The sequence below is a fragment of the Haliotis rufescens genome, unplaced genomic scaffold, assembly GCF_023055435.1.
Source record: "Haliotis rufescens isolate VD_foot unplaced genomic scaffold, xgHalRufe1.0.p SCAF_4, whole genome shotgun sequence".
In the NCBI taxonomy this organism is placed as follows: domain Eukaryota; kingdom Metazoa; phylum Mollusca; class Gastropoda; order Lepetellida; family Haliotidae; genus Haliotis; species Haliotis rufescens.
In genome coordinates, this window is record NW_025964112.1 from 42,130,677 (window position 1) to 42,150,016 (window position 19,340).

At 41.8% G+C, this 19,340-nt stretch overlaps 1 protein-coding gene across 1 annotated transcript in view; it reads left to right on the forward strand.

Annotated features, from left to right (window-relative positions):
* Window positions 1-19,340, forward strand: part of LOC124135955 — a 44,665-nt gene that overhangs the window by 22,261 nt on the left and 3,064 nt on the right. The window contains exons 16-46 of the mRNA XM_046501672.2: window positions 190-447; window positions 673-807; window positions 1,431-1,625; window positions 1,783-2,034; window positions 2,418-2,622; window positions 2,895-3,073; window positions 3,506-3,673; window positions 4,250-4,375; window positions 4,889-5,020; window positions 5,281-5,397; window positions 6,083-6,199; window positions 6,508-6,759; window positions 7,460-7,582; window positions 7,912-8,040; window positions 8,694-8,813; window positions 9,032-9,163; window positions 9,820-10,074; window positions 10,429-10,551; window positions 10,769-10,894; window positions 11,811-11,942; window positions 12,760-12,882; window positions 13,604-13,861; window positions 14,351-14,614; window positions 15,120-15,383; window positions 15,919-16,035; window positions 16,562-16,677; window positions 16,974-17,041; window positions 17,917-18,083; window positions 18,449-18,545; window positions 18,829-18,845; window positions 19,067-19,202. Coding sequence (XP_046357628.2) covers window positions 190-447; window positions 673-807; window positions 1,431-1,625; window positions 1,783-2,034; window positions 2,418-2,622; window positions 2,895-3,073; window positions 3,506-3,673; window positions 4,250-4,375; window positions 4,889-5,020; window positions 5,281-5,397; window positions 6,083-6,199; window positions 6,508-6,759; window positions 7,460-7,582; window positions 7,912-8,040; window positions 8,694-8,813; window positions 9,032-9,163; window positions 9,820-10,074; window positions 10,429-10,551; window positions 10,769-10,894; window positions 11,811-11,942; window positions 12,760-12,882; window positions 13,604-13,861; window positions 14,351-14,614; window positions 15,120-15,383; window positions 15,919-16,035; window positions 16,562-16,677; window positions 16,974-17,041; window positions 17,917-18,083; window positions 18,449-18,545; window positions 18,829-18,845; window positions 19,067-19,202 — 4,903 coding nt within the window. The remainder of the gene's footprint in view (window positions 1-189; window positions 448-672; window positions 808-1,430; window positions 1,626-1,782; window positions 2,035-2,417; window positions 2,623-2,894; window positions 3,074-3,505; window positions 3,674-4,249; window positions 4,376-4,888; window positions 5,021-5,280; window positions 5,398-6,082; window positions 6,200-6,507; window positions 6,760-7,459; window positions 7,583-7,911; window positions 8,041-8,693; window positions 8,814-9,031; window positions 9,164-9,819; window positions 10,075-10,428; window positions 10,552-10,768; window positions 10,895-11,810; window positions 11,943-12,759; window positions 12,883-13,603; window positions 13,862-14,350; window positions 14,615-15,119; window positions 15,384-15,918; window positions 16,036-16,561; window positions 16,678-16,973; window positions 17,042-17,916; window positions 18,084-18,448; window positions 18,546-18,828; window positions 18,846-19,066; window positions 19,203-19,340) is intronic.

A 19,340-nucleotide genomic window follows, 5' to 3' on the forward strand; every position in this document is an offset into this window, starting at 1 on the left:
CTATTGTATCCCAAACCACGAAGTCCCTTTTTGTAGTGAGTGAGTGAGATGGGTTTCACGCCGCTTTTAACAGTATTCCAGTTTTATCACGGCGTATAACGGGAATCCCACTCATCCCTGTTCCTTAAGCCATTGCCATACATTGAACTCCCCTCCATTGCATTTGACACCCATGTTTGTTTATTACAGCCAACGCTGCAGGCGATCCCCACATAACCACCTTGGATGGTTTTGAATATTCCTTCAACGGGTACGGCGAATACCTATTGTCCGAAATTACTAACGGAAACTTCACAATGGTGCTCCAGTGTCGTACGGTCCCGGCTAAAACCCAAACAGGAGACGACTCAAAAGCGACAATTTTCCAGGGTTTTGGTGTCTCGGAGACAACTGTCGGAGCTTCATATCCCGCCATTTTCTTTGTGGAGATGAACGTCGACCGTACAAGTATGCATTTTGTTTCTGCGCAATATATAACATAAAACGGGGGTGTTCCTCCTAAAATCTATATAGTCCATTGAAAAATTGTTTATGCAAATAGTTAAGGCTCAGTCAAGATTCACGTTAATAACAAACAGAACATTGTTCGTTTAGGTTGATTAACGTCAAACAAACCACAGCACTTAACGATAAATTGTACAAAATGAACTAAAGCAAGACGTTCCTTTACAGAAATGATTATCTTTGCTAACGGGACTGATATCTCGGCACAATTCGACGAGACGGATAATTACAAGAAAGATTGTGCCTCCCTGGTGGTCAGGAAGGAGGCGGTTAACAAAGTCAGCTTCTACTTCACAGAGTCGGGTAAGACAAATTTTATATCTTTTAATATCTTTTGACAGCTGACGCGAGGTTTCTTGTTCATATTGTTTTGCGCATTCCAGTGAACCTAACATCCAACACCCGCATAGTTTCGCGAACACTTGGTGTCACGGCTGCGGTGAAAAGTTTTTGTTTGGTTAGTTGTTGTTTATCACCGCACTCAGCAATATTCCAGCCATATGACGTCGATCTGTAAATAATCGAGTATGGACCAGACATTCCATTGATTGAAACCTTGAGCATCGATCCACGCACTTGGGATACGATGACATGCATCACCCAAGTCAGCGAGCCTGACGACCCGATCCCGTTAGTCGCCTTCTTACTGTGGTAAAAAGTACAATGGCGACACCATGTGTTCCCGAAACTGACCATTAACACCTGGAAGGTGTTATCAGCATCATGTCGCATTCGAATAGTAGATGCAGATTGTTCATACAACAGAAGCGGTAATGACATGTTCGTCCAGAACTGATTGGATTTCAATGTCTGATCGTTAACACAGCATTTACATATGGTAGCTATTTCATCTGATTAGTGAATACATTGATTAACGAATATTGCTTCTAAAAATAAGTTTTATTCAATTATCTCTATCATTTCAGGAATCTCAATTGCGATTAGTATAAACGCTCAAACCCTATCCATCGAGACCAACATAAACACTTTGTATAGGGGCCTGGCTAAAGGCTTAATGGGCAATTTTGATCTTGACCAGACAAACGATCTGGTGAAGAAAACAGGGGAGACAATTCCATCGACGTCAACTGAAAGACAGATCTTTGAAATGGGGCAAACATGTGAGTACACAATAACTACTTTCTATTTTCTTTCCCTCGGTGGCTAATTGTTTAACTGTTTATATCCATATTTTCCACCAGCCCTATATTTCTTTTAAAACCGAAGCCCCAGACAAGTAATTATAGAAACGAGAATAATATTGTATTTGTTCTGCAGGGCGTGTAACTGAAGCAGAAAGTGTCATGAGATACGAAGCAGGCTTAACATACGCCGCTGCGAACAATCTGAGCTTTGTGCCAGTGTTCCTGGACGAGATCGACAGTGCTACAAGGACTAAAGCTGAAGAGGTGTGTGGTGGCACTACCAACAAGCAGTGCATCCTTGACTTCGCCGCCACCGGCAACCAGGCCCTCGCAGAGTCGACTAAAGCGTTGCAGGTAGCAGCCACGGCAGTGCGAGCCACCCTGGGTAAGACCCCCACCCCTACCAGGTCCAGACTCAATTTACAAGCCGCCATCATATAGTTGTAATATTGATGAATGCAACGCTAAACAACAAAGAAAAATTAAAAACGTTGGACCACCACTTAGCTTGTCAACAAATTCACGAACAAAACATACAGGTCTGTGCCACATTTGGTTTTGTAATGAGTGGCTTGATCAAGATTATGTTGTTATTGAGTATATGAATGAATACGTTGAATTTCGGAGAATTCAAATAATTTTTGGCATTTTTAAATAACATAGTTTGTGAGCGCTCGTCACAACAGATTTCCTCATATGCACTCCAGCCCTTCATAATTGGGATGCATATTTAAGTTCTCACTGACACACTATGGATTTCTGTTGCAGCCAACAGTGCCCCAAAGCTCACCGGCACGGCCCAGGTGAACGCGGAGGTATCTAAAGCCTCAAGCCTGTCGTACTCCAGCACCGACGCCGAGGGAGATACCGTCAGATACGTTGTCGTTGGCACCACCCCCACGGGCCTGAATCTAAATGCGGATAGCGGGGCCGTGGTCTGGACCCCTGCCTCCCTGGACCCTGTCCGGATTGTGTGAGTTGTTCCCCTTTTTCGTGTGTCAGGCTCCAGATGGAGTACATCCAAAATACCCCCAGAGCCACGCCACACTGCAAAACCTAAAACTTCAGCTTCAACACCGCAGCGAGGAAGACTGATGATTAATTTGGTTTGTTTGTCTTCTTCTTGGTGTTATTATATTAAGTGCCATCGTATATTATTAATTTTATTAATATTTGTATTATTTCTATTATTCTCTGTTATTTCATTGTTTTTAATGTCATAAATATAATAACTATTATTTTCAGTTTGGTATCGGAGGATGCTAAAGGTTTGGCTTCTAACCAGATCGACGTGCAGATTAACCTGTGTGGGGTCTGTAACAACGGCGGAACGTGCGACTTCACAAATACCAGATCTTCCACCACCGCCAATTCGCCAGACACATTTAAACTTGCTGCCTGCAAGTGCACAACAGGATGGGGAGGTGAGCACTTCTATTCGGTTTCGCAAAACCATTGAGCCAGTGAGTTTGGTTTAACGCCACGTTTTTCCAGTATGTCAGTTAAATAACAGCGTGTCAGCTTCGTGCAAAGCTCGTAGATGTGTACCCCCATAAAGTTCATGAAAACGGATATAGAATGCTGAAAAACAAAGGAGTACATTCATCACATAGATACCGTTACAATATGTAACCTTAACGTAGGGTGATGACCATTCAAAATGTGTGCCAGTACACTTGATGTTCAATTGGAGTGATATAACTCTTATTACTGATGTCTGTATATATTAAGAAAGTGGAAATGATTAATGTTATGTAATGATTAGATGTTATGAACTTCATGATACGATAGTATTGTAAAATGTCACGAATTTATACGACTGAAACAATGCCCGTACTGTCTTTTCTCTCCACCAGGAACTGATTGCAACACCGACAAAAATGGCTGCGAGACTAAGCCGTGTGGATCTCTCCGAAGTTGCACTGACGTCACTCCCTCAGTTGAGGTGTCTTCCGGAAAGGCTTTCACTTGTGGACCATGCCCAGCTGGTTACCAGAGCGATGCCGCCAACGTCAAATGTGAAGGTACACAAAGATAGACCTAGGCAAATGGACCCAGGACAGCACACTCCTGTGGAACTGTGGGTAGGAGAGTGCCAGGACAGATGAGATGCCGAGTCATCTATTCCTGTCATTAGAGACACCTAAATCGTGGTATCTTTGGCGTCTGATAAAAATAGTTATTGATGGAGGCTACTTGTTCCAGATAGGACCTTGTCACATGTCAACATATCGCGCCAGCGTTAAAGGCGGGCTCTGTTCCACCGTCCGTTGCCCAGTTCTAGCCATTAATACTCAGGGTGAAACTGAGGTTTTGTCACTGTGTAATTAGAGAAAGCATTAACTGTTGAATTGATATTAATCACAAAATGTCAACAAGAAAAAAATAATGGTGTTTTCTGGTGGATTTGAATCCCCTTTAACTGTTTCTCACTCTGTTGGTCTGTTAGACCCGATCAGATCACGGTTCCCTTAAGATAAAAATTATTAGGTTTTCAGTATGCTATGAAGTTACAAGTACATGCGAATGCTTCATACGTTTACCAAGCATATATGTGTATGTCACTAATACCATTTGCAATTGTTGTTCCGTTCCAACAGATGAGAATGAGTGCCAGAGAAGCTCATCGCCATGTCCCGCCAATTCCAACTGCGCGAACACCGTCGGTAGCTTCACTTGTACGTGCATCTCTGGCTACCGGAAGTTGACGGACGGAACATGCGCAGGTAAGGCATTAAAACAATTGAATGCAGATACGGAAGTTGAAGTTTGTATTTGAAAACATTAAAAAATTCAACTACCCGACGTTTTAAAGTTTCGGTGATCATTGTACGTCTTCCGTTGCATCCGGTTGCTGGTGCTTCGTAAATACACGCTGGGCCACTCCGTAAAATATGTGAATTGCCACTTACCATTACACAAAGGCTAACGTCGTCGTGCGGGTCATTTTAGATCTAGCGGGTCAATACTTCTCTTTACTGTTGAATTCGGCGGCACGTCTATGGGTTCAAAACACTATGTTCAATACTGTACCAATTGATTGTTTCCAAATCCATGGAATCTACTTTCAACATTTCCCTTGTTAAGTAATCACTCGTTGTGAAATGGTGAAAGATCATGTCAGGTTTTCTATTCAAATACTTCATTATTAGTATCAATAATGGTATACTGGTATTCAGTATTGCGTTTGATGTTGAAATTAATCATTATCTTTATCATAGGCAAATTTGTGTTTTCAGATATTGATGAGTGTGCGGACCGTTCTGACGGCTGTGAACAGAAATGTGAAAACATTGATGCCAGCTACACCTGTAGTTGTCTGCCTGGCTTTATTCTTAACTCCGACCAGAAGACCTGTGCACAGCAAACAGGTAAGTTACCAATATCTTCCCCCCCCCCCCCCTCCTCCTCCCCCCCCCCTCCTCCCCCCCCCCCCCCCCCCCCCCCCCCCCCACGATTTTTCGCAAGAACTGATTGCAGAGCTCTCCCGTAAACCCACTGTGTGCATATACATATGGACATCAACAAAACCGTACATAACACGTCATTCAAGTGTTCGGGCAACAGTTTAACAACGCTCACCAGGCGTGATATAATTTGTTATCTGACTTACGACCGCATTTATTTTCAGCGCCACCAAGCTGTTCGGCACATGGCTGTGCCCACATCTGCACTGAGGTGAACAGTGCCCCCACATGCTTTTGTAGGCCAGGCTACAAACTCGCCGTTGACAACAAGGCCTGTGAAGGTATAATTTGTGTTTGAACATTTCTATTCACAACTGTGTGACCCGGATGAGCATAACTTAGAAACTATTTCTCCTGAACACATTTACAGAAATCGTAATTACAGCTATTCCCGTTAAGAAAAAAAACATTATACTATTCTTATATACAACAATTACTAATAGCAATATAATCATTTTGAAGGTAAACCTTGACAACGGACTTTCTCTTTATTTCTTGTAAGATATTTACAATGCGCTGTCAAGTGTAAATCACTCAAATCGTTTCAAATTTTGAATGGGACTGAAACAATCTCAAAATGTTGATCACAGAAAGAACAAAAAAAACGTATATCATTTTCTTCAACATTAACCTTCCTGTCTGAAAATGTTAGTCATGTGCTTGGCATATATACCTTCTGTTCACATCCGTGAAGATCCGGGTTAGAATTGGTATTCAGCAACCCATGCTTGTCTCCCTCCGTGACGATTCGGGTTAAGATTGATTTTCAGCAACTCTTGCTTGTCGTAAGAGACGACTAACGGGATCAGGTCGTCAGACTGGCTGATTTGGTAGATGCATGTCATCGTATCCCATTTCGAAGATCGATGCTCATGATGTCAATCACTGGGTTGTCTAGTCCGACTCGATAAAACAACAAAAAAACAAAAAAACTATTGTTCACTTTTGTGTTGTGTTGTATTGCAGATATCAACGAGTGCAACCTTAACCTATGCTCTCAAACCTGCGTCAACAGTGATGGTTCCTTCACCTGCTCTTGTGTTGATGGCTTCAGCCTGGACGCCGATAACAGATCCTGCAGCAGTGAGTATACTCAGATCCTTACACAATATACCTTGTCTTACAACAGACATTTTAACGGAAAGGATCTTATGACATATCCTGCAGCAGTACATAGACTTATACCTTTGCACAAAACACCATATCTTTTGACAGATCTTGCAGCAGTGAATAGACTCACGCCCTTACGGAATATAGCGGATCCTGCAACATTAATCGGCTCTTACGGCAAGCACTGGTTTCTGGTAGTCCCCACAGTGCTTGTCGCGTTCATTAACACGGAGAGTCGGACGCTAAAACAATGAGATTCGTTATGCAATGTACTTTTTCAGAATGTATACCTCCCAAGTGGGGACCCGAGTGCGGAAACACATGCCAATGTCAAGGCCGGGCTTCAGGGTGTGACTCTGTCAAGGGCTGCCAATGTGTGTCGGGATGGAGCGGCGTCAACTGCGTCACCAACGTCAACGAATGTCAAGTAAACCCCAACATCTGTGGCAGCAAGCAGATATGCGTGGACAACCAAGGAAGTTATATGTGCAACTGCCCAACTGGTTATGCCAAGAATGGAACCGACTGCATCGGTACGTACTGTTGAAGCGACGGCGTCGTTATGGCAACAGTAAAAGAAATATGTGTTTGCTACACAAAAGAACTTAAAGAAGGTATCTTTAACTTCTTTTGAGTAGTATATACTGTCTCTCTTTGGAGTTCTATCGATACAGAGTGGAAACTTATCGCTGAACTGAAATTGGATTTCGGACGTACAGTTAACACTCTTTAACGTGAACATTTCGTTACTATCGAAAACAGATAGATTTTTCTGTAGTTTCATTTGTTTTGTTTATTATTTAATGCTACACTCAACAACATTTCAGCTATATATGAAGGAGGCTGTAAATAGTCAGGACCAGACAGTCTATGATTAATTTTATAAGCAGCGATTTCCGCTTTACTACATATATATTAGTCCATAGTGTGTCGGGACGATAACCTTAAATTATTTTAAACGATCAATTCATTTAACAAACATTATTCATCAAGAGTATGATATAAAACATATGATGGTTTTGGGTGTGTTTTTCTTCAATACAGTGAATCCCAATGAACACAAAATCGCGGGGACCATAACAAATAGAATTACCCACAGCCAGAGAAGCGGATTGTCAATATAAAACATACGGATTGCATCGAGACTATGAGTTGGAGTCAGTAGGGTACACTGTCCACATTTACTGGCCGCTTTGCAAAGGGAGTAATGTGAAATCGTCTTTATCTATTCAGATATCAATGAGTGCGCGGCGACCGTCAACCCATGCCCCGACAACTCGCAGTGCGTCAATTTAGTGGGATCCTACGTCTGCAACTGTCTCCTGGGATACAATAACGTTGCTGAAAAATGCGAAGGTAAAGTACACGATTATATATTTATGGATACCTACTGGCACGTTTCATTAATATGCATACCCATGTCAGATACATGTGTTAATAAACATGGCAATGCGCTTGTTTCTCTAATATCCTTTCAGATTAAATATCTACCCTGAGAGTAACTGATATTTTGCGAGTCAACGCTGCCAAAAACATCATTTTGATAAAGCAACGCTGCCAAAAACCTTAAAATGAGAAGACAAGGCTGACAAAAGCTTCATTTTGAGGAGATGAAAGTTGGTTAGTGCATACAATATGTCACAATATGTTACCCATGTTAGTGATGAGTATGTTTGATGTTTAAGATATTAACGAGTGCAGCACGGGTCAGGCAGGATGTGATCAGGTGTGCAACAACGCCCCCAGCAGCTACAACTGTGGGTGCAACGACGGATTCATACTCAACGACGACAGAAAAACGTGCAGAAAATTCGGTAAGAGATACACACCTACAACGTACGCCCGAATGACCGCCAAAAAGTATTATCAATAGGTTTGTTCTGATAACATTCAACTGATAGAGCTGAATTGCACGAGGTCGGAATGTTAATCCCCCTGGGGCGTTTAAAAAGCTACCCTACCTCTACGCCAAAAGTATATAGGAAATACGATAGCCGAAGAGGAATGATCACTTTGTGGAACGAGGCCCACCATCGCAAGCTTTAAGGGTGGAGAGAATGGACGGTCTTGATTGTCTTGTCATACAAGACTCATCTGGTCTGGTCAAGACTCGATTGTTCCAAGCTAGTAATGCAGGACATTACCCAATTCGCGAACACCTGTTGTCATCACTGGTTTTCAGAGATCCATTTATATCAATTTCATCGCTATTTCGCCTTTAACACGCAAAGAAATCATTTGCTGATAACCGAGACTGATTATTCTCTGGTGTTGACGTTTCGTCGTGCTACAGAAGCTGAAGACGTGGATAGGAAAATTCTTTGTGCCCTCTACCTCCGATATTGTTTAAACTTGAAGGAAAACAAACAGCTCTTCAAATATCAGTGGCATATATCAGCTATATTGTTCTCTCAATCTTTGTTGGAGTGTTCCGTCATCTAGCAAAAAAACCGTTTTGTTCTTTCAGGATCTGACCCTTGTCTTGGCCTAGGCGGATGCCAAGACTTTTGTGTCATTGAGAACGGCGCCCCATCATGCAGATGTAACCGAGGTTATATTCTAGCCTCTAACAATATGGCGTGTGACGGTAAGATAATTCAGGTGTATGGCGAAAGAATGCGTATTTCTTAAGGTAACTTCAAAATGTCCTCAATGAAGTAAAAAGAGAAGTGTAATTTATATAAACGTCATGCCCATGTTTTCCTCAATTAAAAATGTATTTGCTCTAAGTTATTTAAAATGTCTCACATGACTTGTTATGTAATTGTCCAAGTTGTTCTATAGTGCTTTATGTCTTGTAACCAGATGTCAACGAATGCGAAATCAGCTCAATGAACACGTGCACAGACAATACCACGTGTAGAAACATTCCCGGAGGATTCAACTGCTCTTGTCTCGCGGGGCAGAAACTTCAAAACGACGAACGGTCATGTATAGGTATGTACATGCTCCCTGAATCTCTGCTGAATACAGGGGGCACGGGTGGCCCAGTCATCTAAGGCGCCGTCATTCGCTGTGCAAAGCCTTAGGGCACGCCAGAAATGTATGATTGTGGGTTCGAATCCTGGTTCGCCCCGATTATGTTTCTAGGTTTGTCAGTACTATACCCGTGCTCTTGGGTTCCACCGAAGTGGTAAACGTCTAGGACCTGCATCACTCCGGGCTTTCCTCCCACGGTAAGCTGACACGCCGTGATATAACTGGAATACTGTTGAAAGCGGCGTTAAAATCTTCTAACGTTCACGAAGTCACCATGTGTCAGTTGGGGGTTCAATATGATTTCGCAGACCATTATGCAGCCGACTTCAGATGCCATCCATTTGCACCCACGGACCTGTTGATTCCCGGTTCTCAGTATGACATGATGCTCACAAGAGCAATTAATGTGGCAAGCGCAGCGATTTAGATGCAAACCTACTTGAGAAGAGAAGGACTCTTTAAACATACAGAAATACTACCATATGATTCGATGGCTACCGCGTGTGGTCATCGTACTCGCCAGCGTCGTTCGTTGCACATGCCATTAGCGACATATTCTATGGTATGTTAGGCTGTTGCATTAAACATTATTCAATCATTCGGGGTTTTTTCAGCCTGCAACGACAACCACTGGGGTTTGAACTGCGCCAACGAGTGCGGCTGCGCTCCTCTGGGTACCGCTAGTTGTGACAAGACGAGCGGCTGTGTGTGTCACAGCGGCTGGACCGGGGACAAGTGTGACCAGGACAAGAACGAGTGCTCCACCGTCACCTGCCAGGCCAACTCCGACTGCCAGAACCTTCCAGGATCTTACCAGTGTCGGTGCCGATCTGGCTACTCCCTCTCTGCTGACAACACCACCTGTGACAGTGAGTTTATCCTTCAACTGCAGCGTTCTTATTCAGTAGCACATCGCTCCATATATTTTAATAGTAGCTTACTTCAATATCTAGTGATGCTGATTATAGGAATATGCTTACCAAAGCATCTTTCTTGAGTCAACAGAAATATTGTCTATAGGTTTGCAGCAGCATCTCTACATGTTGCGACCCCGATCTAATTAAGAAAGAAGAAAAGACGTCCTCTTTCAGAATGTTAAATGGTTCCATTAACGATTTTTAAACAATTACTATGTGCTTTTGAAACATACATCCAACTTGATCATAATCATTATTGTCTCAGCGATGTTTGTGAACTGATTGAACCATATTTGAATCCCCCAGACATCAACGAATGTGCAAACGCTGGTGATAACGTATGTACTCAAGACTGTACGGATACTGACGGGGATTACACCTGCTTATGTAGAGCTGGCTTCGTGATTGAAGGGAAAGGAAACTGCAACGGTAAGAAAGAATTTTGGACTCCAAAACAACATGCAATATGCATCTCTTCATTAGCAAATTCGATATTATTCTAGGAATATCTAGGAATCTGGGACTTTCAGAAGAATAATTCATATTTCGTTGGTAAAAGAGTCTGATATAAATTGAAAATATTGGCAAATTTTGGTTAAAACAATTTTGAAACAACGTTGAAATGTTTTTCTTTTGTAAATCGCAGATATTGATGAATGTACCCTTGGAACAAGCGGCTGCAGTCAGAATTGCAGGAACACAATCGGGAGTGTTTCGTGCGAATGTTTTGAAGGCTACACCATCGACCCAACCAACACGACCCTCTGCATTCGTAAGTACATTTAGTTCATATACTGATTACAAGCGATCATTGTGGACTTTCAGTACCATACAATGTTTTTGCTAAGATACATAACTCGTGTATACGATACACCGTGACAACGCTATGAAAGCCGAGAGCCGTGTTTCAACATTACGACAACAATCACGCGCAAGATAGTGATTGCCGAAGATCCTAGAAACCAAATATATTATTTATATCGAGTAATCCGACACAATAGAATGAATGACATCGTCTTAAACTATATACCGAGTCATGCGGAGTCCGCCCAAGGAGAATACAGATAAGGAGTTTATTTGGACCATAAAGTTACATTGTCTTAAACGATATATCGGAGTTCGACACAAGCAGAATACTGTTGAGGAGTAGGTCGGGACCATAGGGTGACATCGTCTTAAACTATATACCGAGTCATGCGGAGTCCGCCCAAGGAGAATACAGATAAGGAGTTTATTTGGACCATAAAGTTACATTGTCTTAAACGATATATCGGAGTTCGACACAAGCAGAATACTGTTGAGGAGTAGGTCGGGACCATAGGGTGACATCGTCTTAAACTATATTCCGAGTCATGCGGAGTCCTCCCAAAGAGAATACAGATGAGGAGTTTGTCTTAAACGATATATCGAGTTAAACAGAGTTCGACAGAAACAGAATACCGAGGACCAAAGTTCTAGTTATTGTACTGAGAGCAAGTGTATCAGTCTGTCTGTGAAGTCCTTTTTGGAGTTGCGAATTAGCCATGAAAATTGTTTCAAATTGTTTATCTAAATGTTACAGCACGTGTTTACAACATTCGGGAATGGTAAAGGGTTTATGTACGCTAGTTGATCAATATATTCAGCGTGGATTATGCTGGAATACAAGTTGTGGTGAATGCCTAACACCATTATATTATATTTTTCAGAGGGTCAAGGTGCTGTTTGTTCCGCTCCTAAAAACACCACCTGTCAGCAAAACTGTCGCCGTCAGAATGGCACCGACACGTGCTTCTGCAACCCGGGCTATATCCTCAACGCAGACGGCCTGAATTGTGACGGTAGGTTTCTCTCGTCATGAGTAGGAAAAGCTGTATTAGTAATTTCCGGTAGAGCGTCCCCCCGGAGAGCGAAAGGTCCGGGGTTCGATCTCCGGCCGCGTCATAACAAAAGACGTTAAAAAATGGTACTTGTTGTTACCCTGCCTGGCGCTCGGCATTAAGGGGCTAAAACAAGGACTGGTCGCCTCGGAGTCAGTGTACTGTGCCTGAGTGGGGTATTCATGTAAATCTGCGGCATGGTGTTTCAGTGGGCTAGCACTGTAAAATCGGCCTTAGTCGGACTAATACAAGAGCACACACACACACACACACACACACGCACGCACGCACGCACGCACGCACGGACGGACGGACGCACGCACGCACGCACACACACACACACACGTCGCTATTTGAGTGCAACAATCTGGAACGAGACACAAAATCCCATTTCACCTCCCTTTATTTGTATACTGGCTGCTATTACAGTAAACTACCAATATAACGAACTTATGTTTCAGTCCAGGGCATTTGTTGAAAAATGTTGTATGTATGCTTATAACGAACTATTGGTTCTTATATTTGAGTTATTTGTCCAAGCCTTGTCACTCATAAAGCACCGGGGCGGTGGGGTAATCAAGTGGCTGCAGTGTACGCTCGTCAGGTTAAGCCCATTCCTGTGTCCCCTCTGTGAAATTACTTGAATAGTGCTAAAACGGCGTAAAACCATACTCACGCAATCTTTAAGCAATATAAGTAATATAAAATAATGATTTTTGTGATTCGAGAATTTTTTGGATGAGAATATTTTGGTTAATGTAGTTTCTTTAACTCCCAGATATCAAGGAATGTGACGAAACCCCCCAACGCTGCAGCCAGAACTGTGCCGAACTTCAGGGATCATTCAGCTGCTCTTGTAACGATGGCTACACCCTTGCTGCCGACAAATCATCGTGCACTGGTAAGATGATCTGATTCTACTTGATACAAAGATGTATGACACACTTGCAAACCAATATCAAGTGAATGAATGAAGGACAAAATACTTAATAACCCAAAGCCGTTCTTGTGACAAACCTGTTTCTATTCTACTGAGAGCGAGAGTTCATGTCACTTACTTAAGTAATACGAATCACTGTATAGAAGCCTACCAAAGTAAATCAATAAAGCAAAGCAGAGAGCAGCCCACATATGGAATATGTACACACTTTAAATAGAAATGGCTTTAAAAACGTTTGTGTCTTGTTTGTAATTTCTGATTATTTCTAATTAAAGTGTGAACATATTTCCATATTTGGGTTGCTCTCTGCTTTGTTTTACTGGTTTACTTTGATAGGCCTCAATATAGTGATTCTTATTACTTACTTTCTCTGCTAGTTTTCTTTGATAGACCGGTGTGTAGCACTTTAGCGTTTTTTGCAAATGAGGGGTAGTCATGTGGTTAAAGCTTTCACATGTCACGCCGACTTGTTGACTATGTTTCTAGGTTTGTCAGCACCATACCCTTACTCGTGGGTTTCACCAAAGTAGTATACGTCTGAGACCTGAATCACTCAGGGCTTTCCTCCCACATTAAGCTGATATAACTGGAATACTGTTCAAAGCCGCGTTAAACCCAACTCACTCACTCATAATATGGCTAACTGAACAGATCATGCTGATAATTGGACGTTGTGTTTTAGCTTGTGTCGCGGGCACGTATGGCGCCAACTGTGCACAGAACTGCAGCTGTGACGCCGCCAACTCCATCAGCTGTAACGCAACTGACGGCAGCTGTACTTGTAGGACTGGATGGAAAGGAACGACGTGCACGGATGACGTAGCAGAATGTACAGACACCCCCGCCATTTGCGGCACCAACGGCGTGTGTAACGAGAGGAACGGTTCCTACGCCTGTACCTGCTCTGCCGGCTTCAGCAGGAGCGGTGATACCTGTATCGGTGAGTTTGCTATAGGATGCTATGGCTTGAGCATTACGGTTTCAGTTGGGGAATGTTTGTTCGCGTATGCATAAAACCGAATTAATTAAAATAATTTATCACGAAATGCATGGTGCATCATTGCATGACTACAAACAGAAGAAACTTTACTGAAGGGCAAAAGAAAGTACAATGTATATACTTGACACTTTGATTTGACCAAAACATTACAAACGTTATCAAAACGTGATAAAGCTGAAACCAGTCGCAGAAAAAATTCAAACGTAAGGTCAGAAACACACCCATGATACATGTATCAAGAAATTACCATTGACATATTCCCGAGGCAATTAACTGACTATAAAAGTCCAGTTGCATAATATAAAATAATCGGGTTGCTATTTTTTAATTTAACACATTTACTTTTACATCATAATAAACATCTCGGGATAAATTTCACGAGAACAATGTTAAATATCCTCTTCAGTGGTGATCAATTTCTACTTTCAGCATGCGATTCGAAACATTTTGGAGCGGATTGTACCCAAAGCTGTGCATGTGACTTTACCAGGACGACATCATGCAATCCTCAAAATGGAACATGTACGTGCAACCCCGAATGGACAGGCTCCACTTGTACCGATAACGTCAACGAATGCAACAACAGTTCGCCTGTATGTACCGGAAGCAACGAGCAATGTCGAGACACCCAGGGGTCATTTGAGTGCGACTGTACAAGGGGTTACATCAAAGCTTCCAACAATACCTGCGTCCGTGAGTGTCATATTCTTGGACTTTCTACCATCATTAAATTTAATCTTTAATCTGTAAACTTCAGGCCATGTCTTGTGAGCGAGCGTCAGTGGAAAATTGTTTAGAAGCTGTTTGCAACGAACTGTGTGTCCAAGTGTCATCAATACCGAGATAAGGGGGCATATTAATATGAATATATTAATATGTTGCTTATGACTATATCAGGATCAAACTGTATTTGATTTATAAAAAAAATCCTCCGACAAAAAATATTTTGAAATTAAACATGTCGATATAATGAGATATGACGTTTTGAGACGTGATTGGGTGTAAATATTACTGTCGAGCTTTTGCATCAAATAAATACACTGTGTATATTTTCATAATAATGTATTGAGGATCAAACAAATTATTTCACACTTGATCGGTAAACAATATTGTAAGTGTTGAAGAAAGTATGAAAATTAAAATTGTCTCGTTGGATATATAAGAAACCTTGACAAGTTTGGTTGCGTCTTGTTTACAGCGTGTAACGTTGGTTTCTTTGGTGACGGGTGCTCCACCCAGTGTGATTGCGTCGCGGGCCATTTCTCATCGTGTAACAATCTGAATGGGGCGTGCACATGCAGTGCCGGCTGGAACGACACCAGATGCGACAACAACATCAACGAGTGCCTGAACACCGCCACCCCCTTGTGCAACGCCACGTTCTCCACGTGCCGGGACACCAATGGCTCCTACGCGTGCGACTGCAACACAGGATACACGGCGACTGGAAATACATGCGAAGGTAAGTCTCAGAGATCCGCCTGTTTACCGTTACTCAAGCTTGTAAAGTCTTTCGGTTGAGTGCATATTTGGGTTTTTATTCCCCCTTTAGCAGTATTACAGTGACGTCACGGAGGGGGCACACATGGGGCTTTAGATATTGTTCCCACTAACAGTATGTGATTGTTTGGGAAAAGAAACGCATTTGGGTACCTGGTTCGATTAACTGGATGAGTAAAATGTGTAAAACCATACTCACTCACTCACTAGCATATATATATATTAAATTGAAATGTTTTATTTAAAATAATATCCTTTAAAATATGTACATGTATATAAACCGATAACAATAAAAACAAATCTACTGGATATAAGAATCATTTCGGAACTGTTTACAATAGGTTTAATTATATTTCTACTGGAATGTGGGGTAGTTTAGTGGTTAAGGCGTTCGATCGTCACCCGAATGTCCGGGTTCGATTACGAACTCACTGGAATGTCCTCATGAACGCCACATACGAGAAGGAACGCTGTATTTCCTGGGTTTGCATTTTCAGATGTCAACGAATGCAGCAGCAGCAATGGAAACTGTTCCTATGAATGCAACAACACCCCCGGAAGTTACTTCTGCTCATGCCCATCGGGTTATACTGGAACCGGAAATGCATGCACAAGTAAGTGTCACGGTCTTTGTGATGGTAGCGGAATCTGTCGAGTAGGTCAAGGCCATAGTGTCCATCAAATGAAAGTATTGTAAGTGAAAGGATGTGTTAAAATTCCATCTTAACAAGTCAGTATGTATATCAAATATATAGCATATCTTTCATGCCGGATTAAGAATAAATTTATCTTTAATCATTCAACAATGTGTTGATGATAATCAGAGTTTAAGTACCACTAAACCATTTTCAGTCTCTAGATTATTACATACATATACATTGGTGGTATCGTCTCTCGTTGAGTAGGTGTAGACCTGTAGACTCGACAGAAAAAAAACATCGGTCATAATTACTGAATGGATGATCGTATATATGTACCCTGATAGTGTAAATCACTGGTTTCTCTGGCAAGTTTATCATTGTTTTGATATAGCTGAAATATAGGTTAAAATAAAATAACTCTCATTAATTTGAGGAGATATACATTTCAAGAAGGGCTTGAGTGGTGCATTTATTAATGGACGTATTCTACATTATTTAGAGGTTTCCGAAGCCTTTGGTGCCTACGTACGATTCAATGTGGACCGAAGCGCCGCTATCAACCAGGGGCCAACATCACAGGCATACAAGGATCTCGTCGTACAGATAGAAGCTGCGGTAGGTTCACTGATCCAGTTGTGTTGCAATACGCCTATCAATATTCATTATTCATTTGTTTCTCAAAAAGCACATGAAGGGTCGCACATGAGCATTATCAACAATGACAAAATATAGAATTTAAAGAGTTACGATGACGGTTACAAAAGCTTAGTATATTTTAGTTTGGCATAATAAATGTATATTTTGCATACAAATTCGGGGAATCATAGAGATGTAGGGGATATTATTAATGTAAAGACTACGTGTAGCATATTGTTGAGGCAAGTATCTATACCATTTTCTATCTGTTTCAGATTAATAGCGTGGCCAATGCCACTATCCCTTCAGAGAACTTCGTGCCCGCTAAAGTGTACAACTTGACGTGAGTGACATGTTCCTTGGGCAATATCAGTATTCATCGTCGCGACAATTTTGCTATCTATGGAATGAAAAATAAAAACAAAAATATTAAGAAAGTAATTAAGGAATAAAAACATTTGCAAGAAGTACAATACATGCATGTGCTTGCCAAATCTTGTGCCGCTGTTGGTTCACGCAACAAGCTTAGCGCTTTCAGCCTAAGGTCGGCGATCATATTCGGTTATAGTGCGCATGCGTATTACGAATGGAAATATACATGGAGACATGACTACAGTTTGACAGTTTGTTCATGGCGTTAATGTTTATAACAAACTACGACGTTTGTGTTATTTTTGGCGAATACAATATTACTTCCCGAAAAGAATTCACGAAACCATTTCTCTCACCGAGGGATAACCTTGTGGGGGGATAGCCCAGTGATTAAAGCATTCGCTCGTCACGCCGAAGACCCGGGTTCGATTCCCCACATGGGTACAATGTGTGAAGCCCATTACTGTTGTCCTCCGCCGTGATTATGCTGGAATATTGCTGAAAGCGGCGTAAAGTCGTACACACTCATTCTCACCAGTCACATGACTGTTGTTGTTGTCGTTTGTGTGGTTTAGTGAATGAGTGAGTATGGTTTTACGCCGCTTTTAGCAATATTCAAGCAACATCACGGCGGGGGACACCAGAAATGGGCTTCACACATTGTACCCATGTCGGGAATCGAACCGGGTCTTCGGCGTGACGAGCGAACGCCTTAACCACTAGGCTACCCGACCGCCCTTGTGTAGTTTAAATGCCAAGCACAGAGAAACGTGAATACAACTGTGATATCCGAATACGTTATCTATATTCTTGTCTATATTCTTGTCGATTTTGTTTTCTTTTCAGTATCGGCAGCGTCATCGCCTACTCCGAACTCAATATCAACCCAACCGCAACAACCAACACCCAGAGTCTTGCGGCGGCCATTGTCGAAGCCTTAGCCGATGGCCCCACAGTGACAGTTGGTTCGACCTCCTTTCCTGTTTCAGGCGTCACATACAAGGGACAAACCAGTAAGTTCTATAATTTTGTAGGACTGACACATATACTCACATTGAATTTTGAAAAAAAATTTTTTTTACATGAAATCATAACATTATTATACTCTGTTAACTCAGTAGATCGGTAACGACTATGTATTTAACTTGAATCTGAAGAATCCTTACCGGCACTGTAACCCTACAGTAGTATCAACTTGTCTTGACCTATAATAGATCGGTGTATATTCTCTATTTACCGCGGTTCAACTGTATTGCTGTTTTGAGATTGTTAATGATACATAAATATATAAATTTACATATCATTTCAGTATCTTTGATATTTTTCTGATTTCTGTAACTGTATATTCAGGTACAAGATGATATATTGTCTGTTACAGTCCCCGCCTCTGGAAATGCATGTGATACACTGAAGATATTGAGAACGTTTGCAAGTGATGAATATTGTGAAGTTGAGAACGGACTGCCAGTTGTCAGGTACGACAGTCAGACATATGATATCCACACTCAGACGTACGGGTGGTCCACTCTTATAAGTCGCTGAAATTCTTTTTACAGATTTGCGTCCCTTGGGCGTGCCAGAAACCGGTAATCGTATGTACGAATCCCGGTTCGCAATGATTATGTTTCTTTCGCTCGTTAGATACGTTTTAAAACAACTCGTAAAATATATTGTATTTTACTGACATCCATGCAGTAATCTCTATGTCATTAAATGAAAATTCTGTGTGTAACATTGTTTTACCTCTCTCTTTTCCAGAAAGCTACCCGCACAACGTAAGTAGCTGTTTTTCGTTCTGTAATTTTCTTCATTCATTCAGCTTGTTTCGTAACCAGATGACTCTCGACACAATTGTGAAAAGTAGATGAAAGTAACACATGAATAAGACATCAGTTAGAGAGGCCTGAAAATTCTTTTAAATATTTCATTTCTCTATATCAATGAGTGTTTGTTTTTGTGTATTGTATCTTTATACAATTAATTCCTTATATTACAGAGCTGAACGTTCCCCTTATTGTCGGTCTGACTGTTCCCATCGCTCTCGTCGTCATCATCATCTTGATCATCCTCATATACGTCTGCTGTTGCAAAAACAAGCCCACGCCTGTTCGCCGCTTCCTTGTTGAAGAACGGTATGTTTCTTTGCATCCATGATCACACCCATTCGACCATTCCTCATTCCATCCGATAGACCCCGAACCAATCCGATCATGTCCGATCTCAGTCGATATTCCCCGAATCAATCCAATCAACACCGATCCCATCCGATC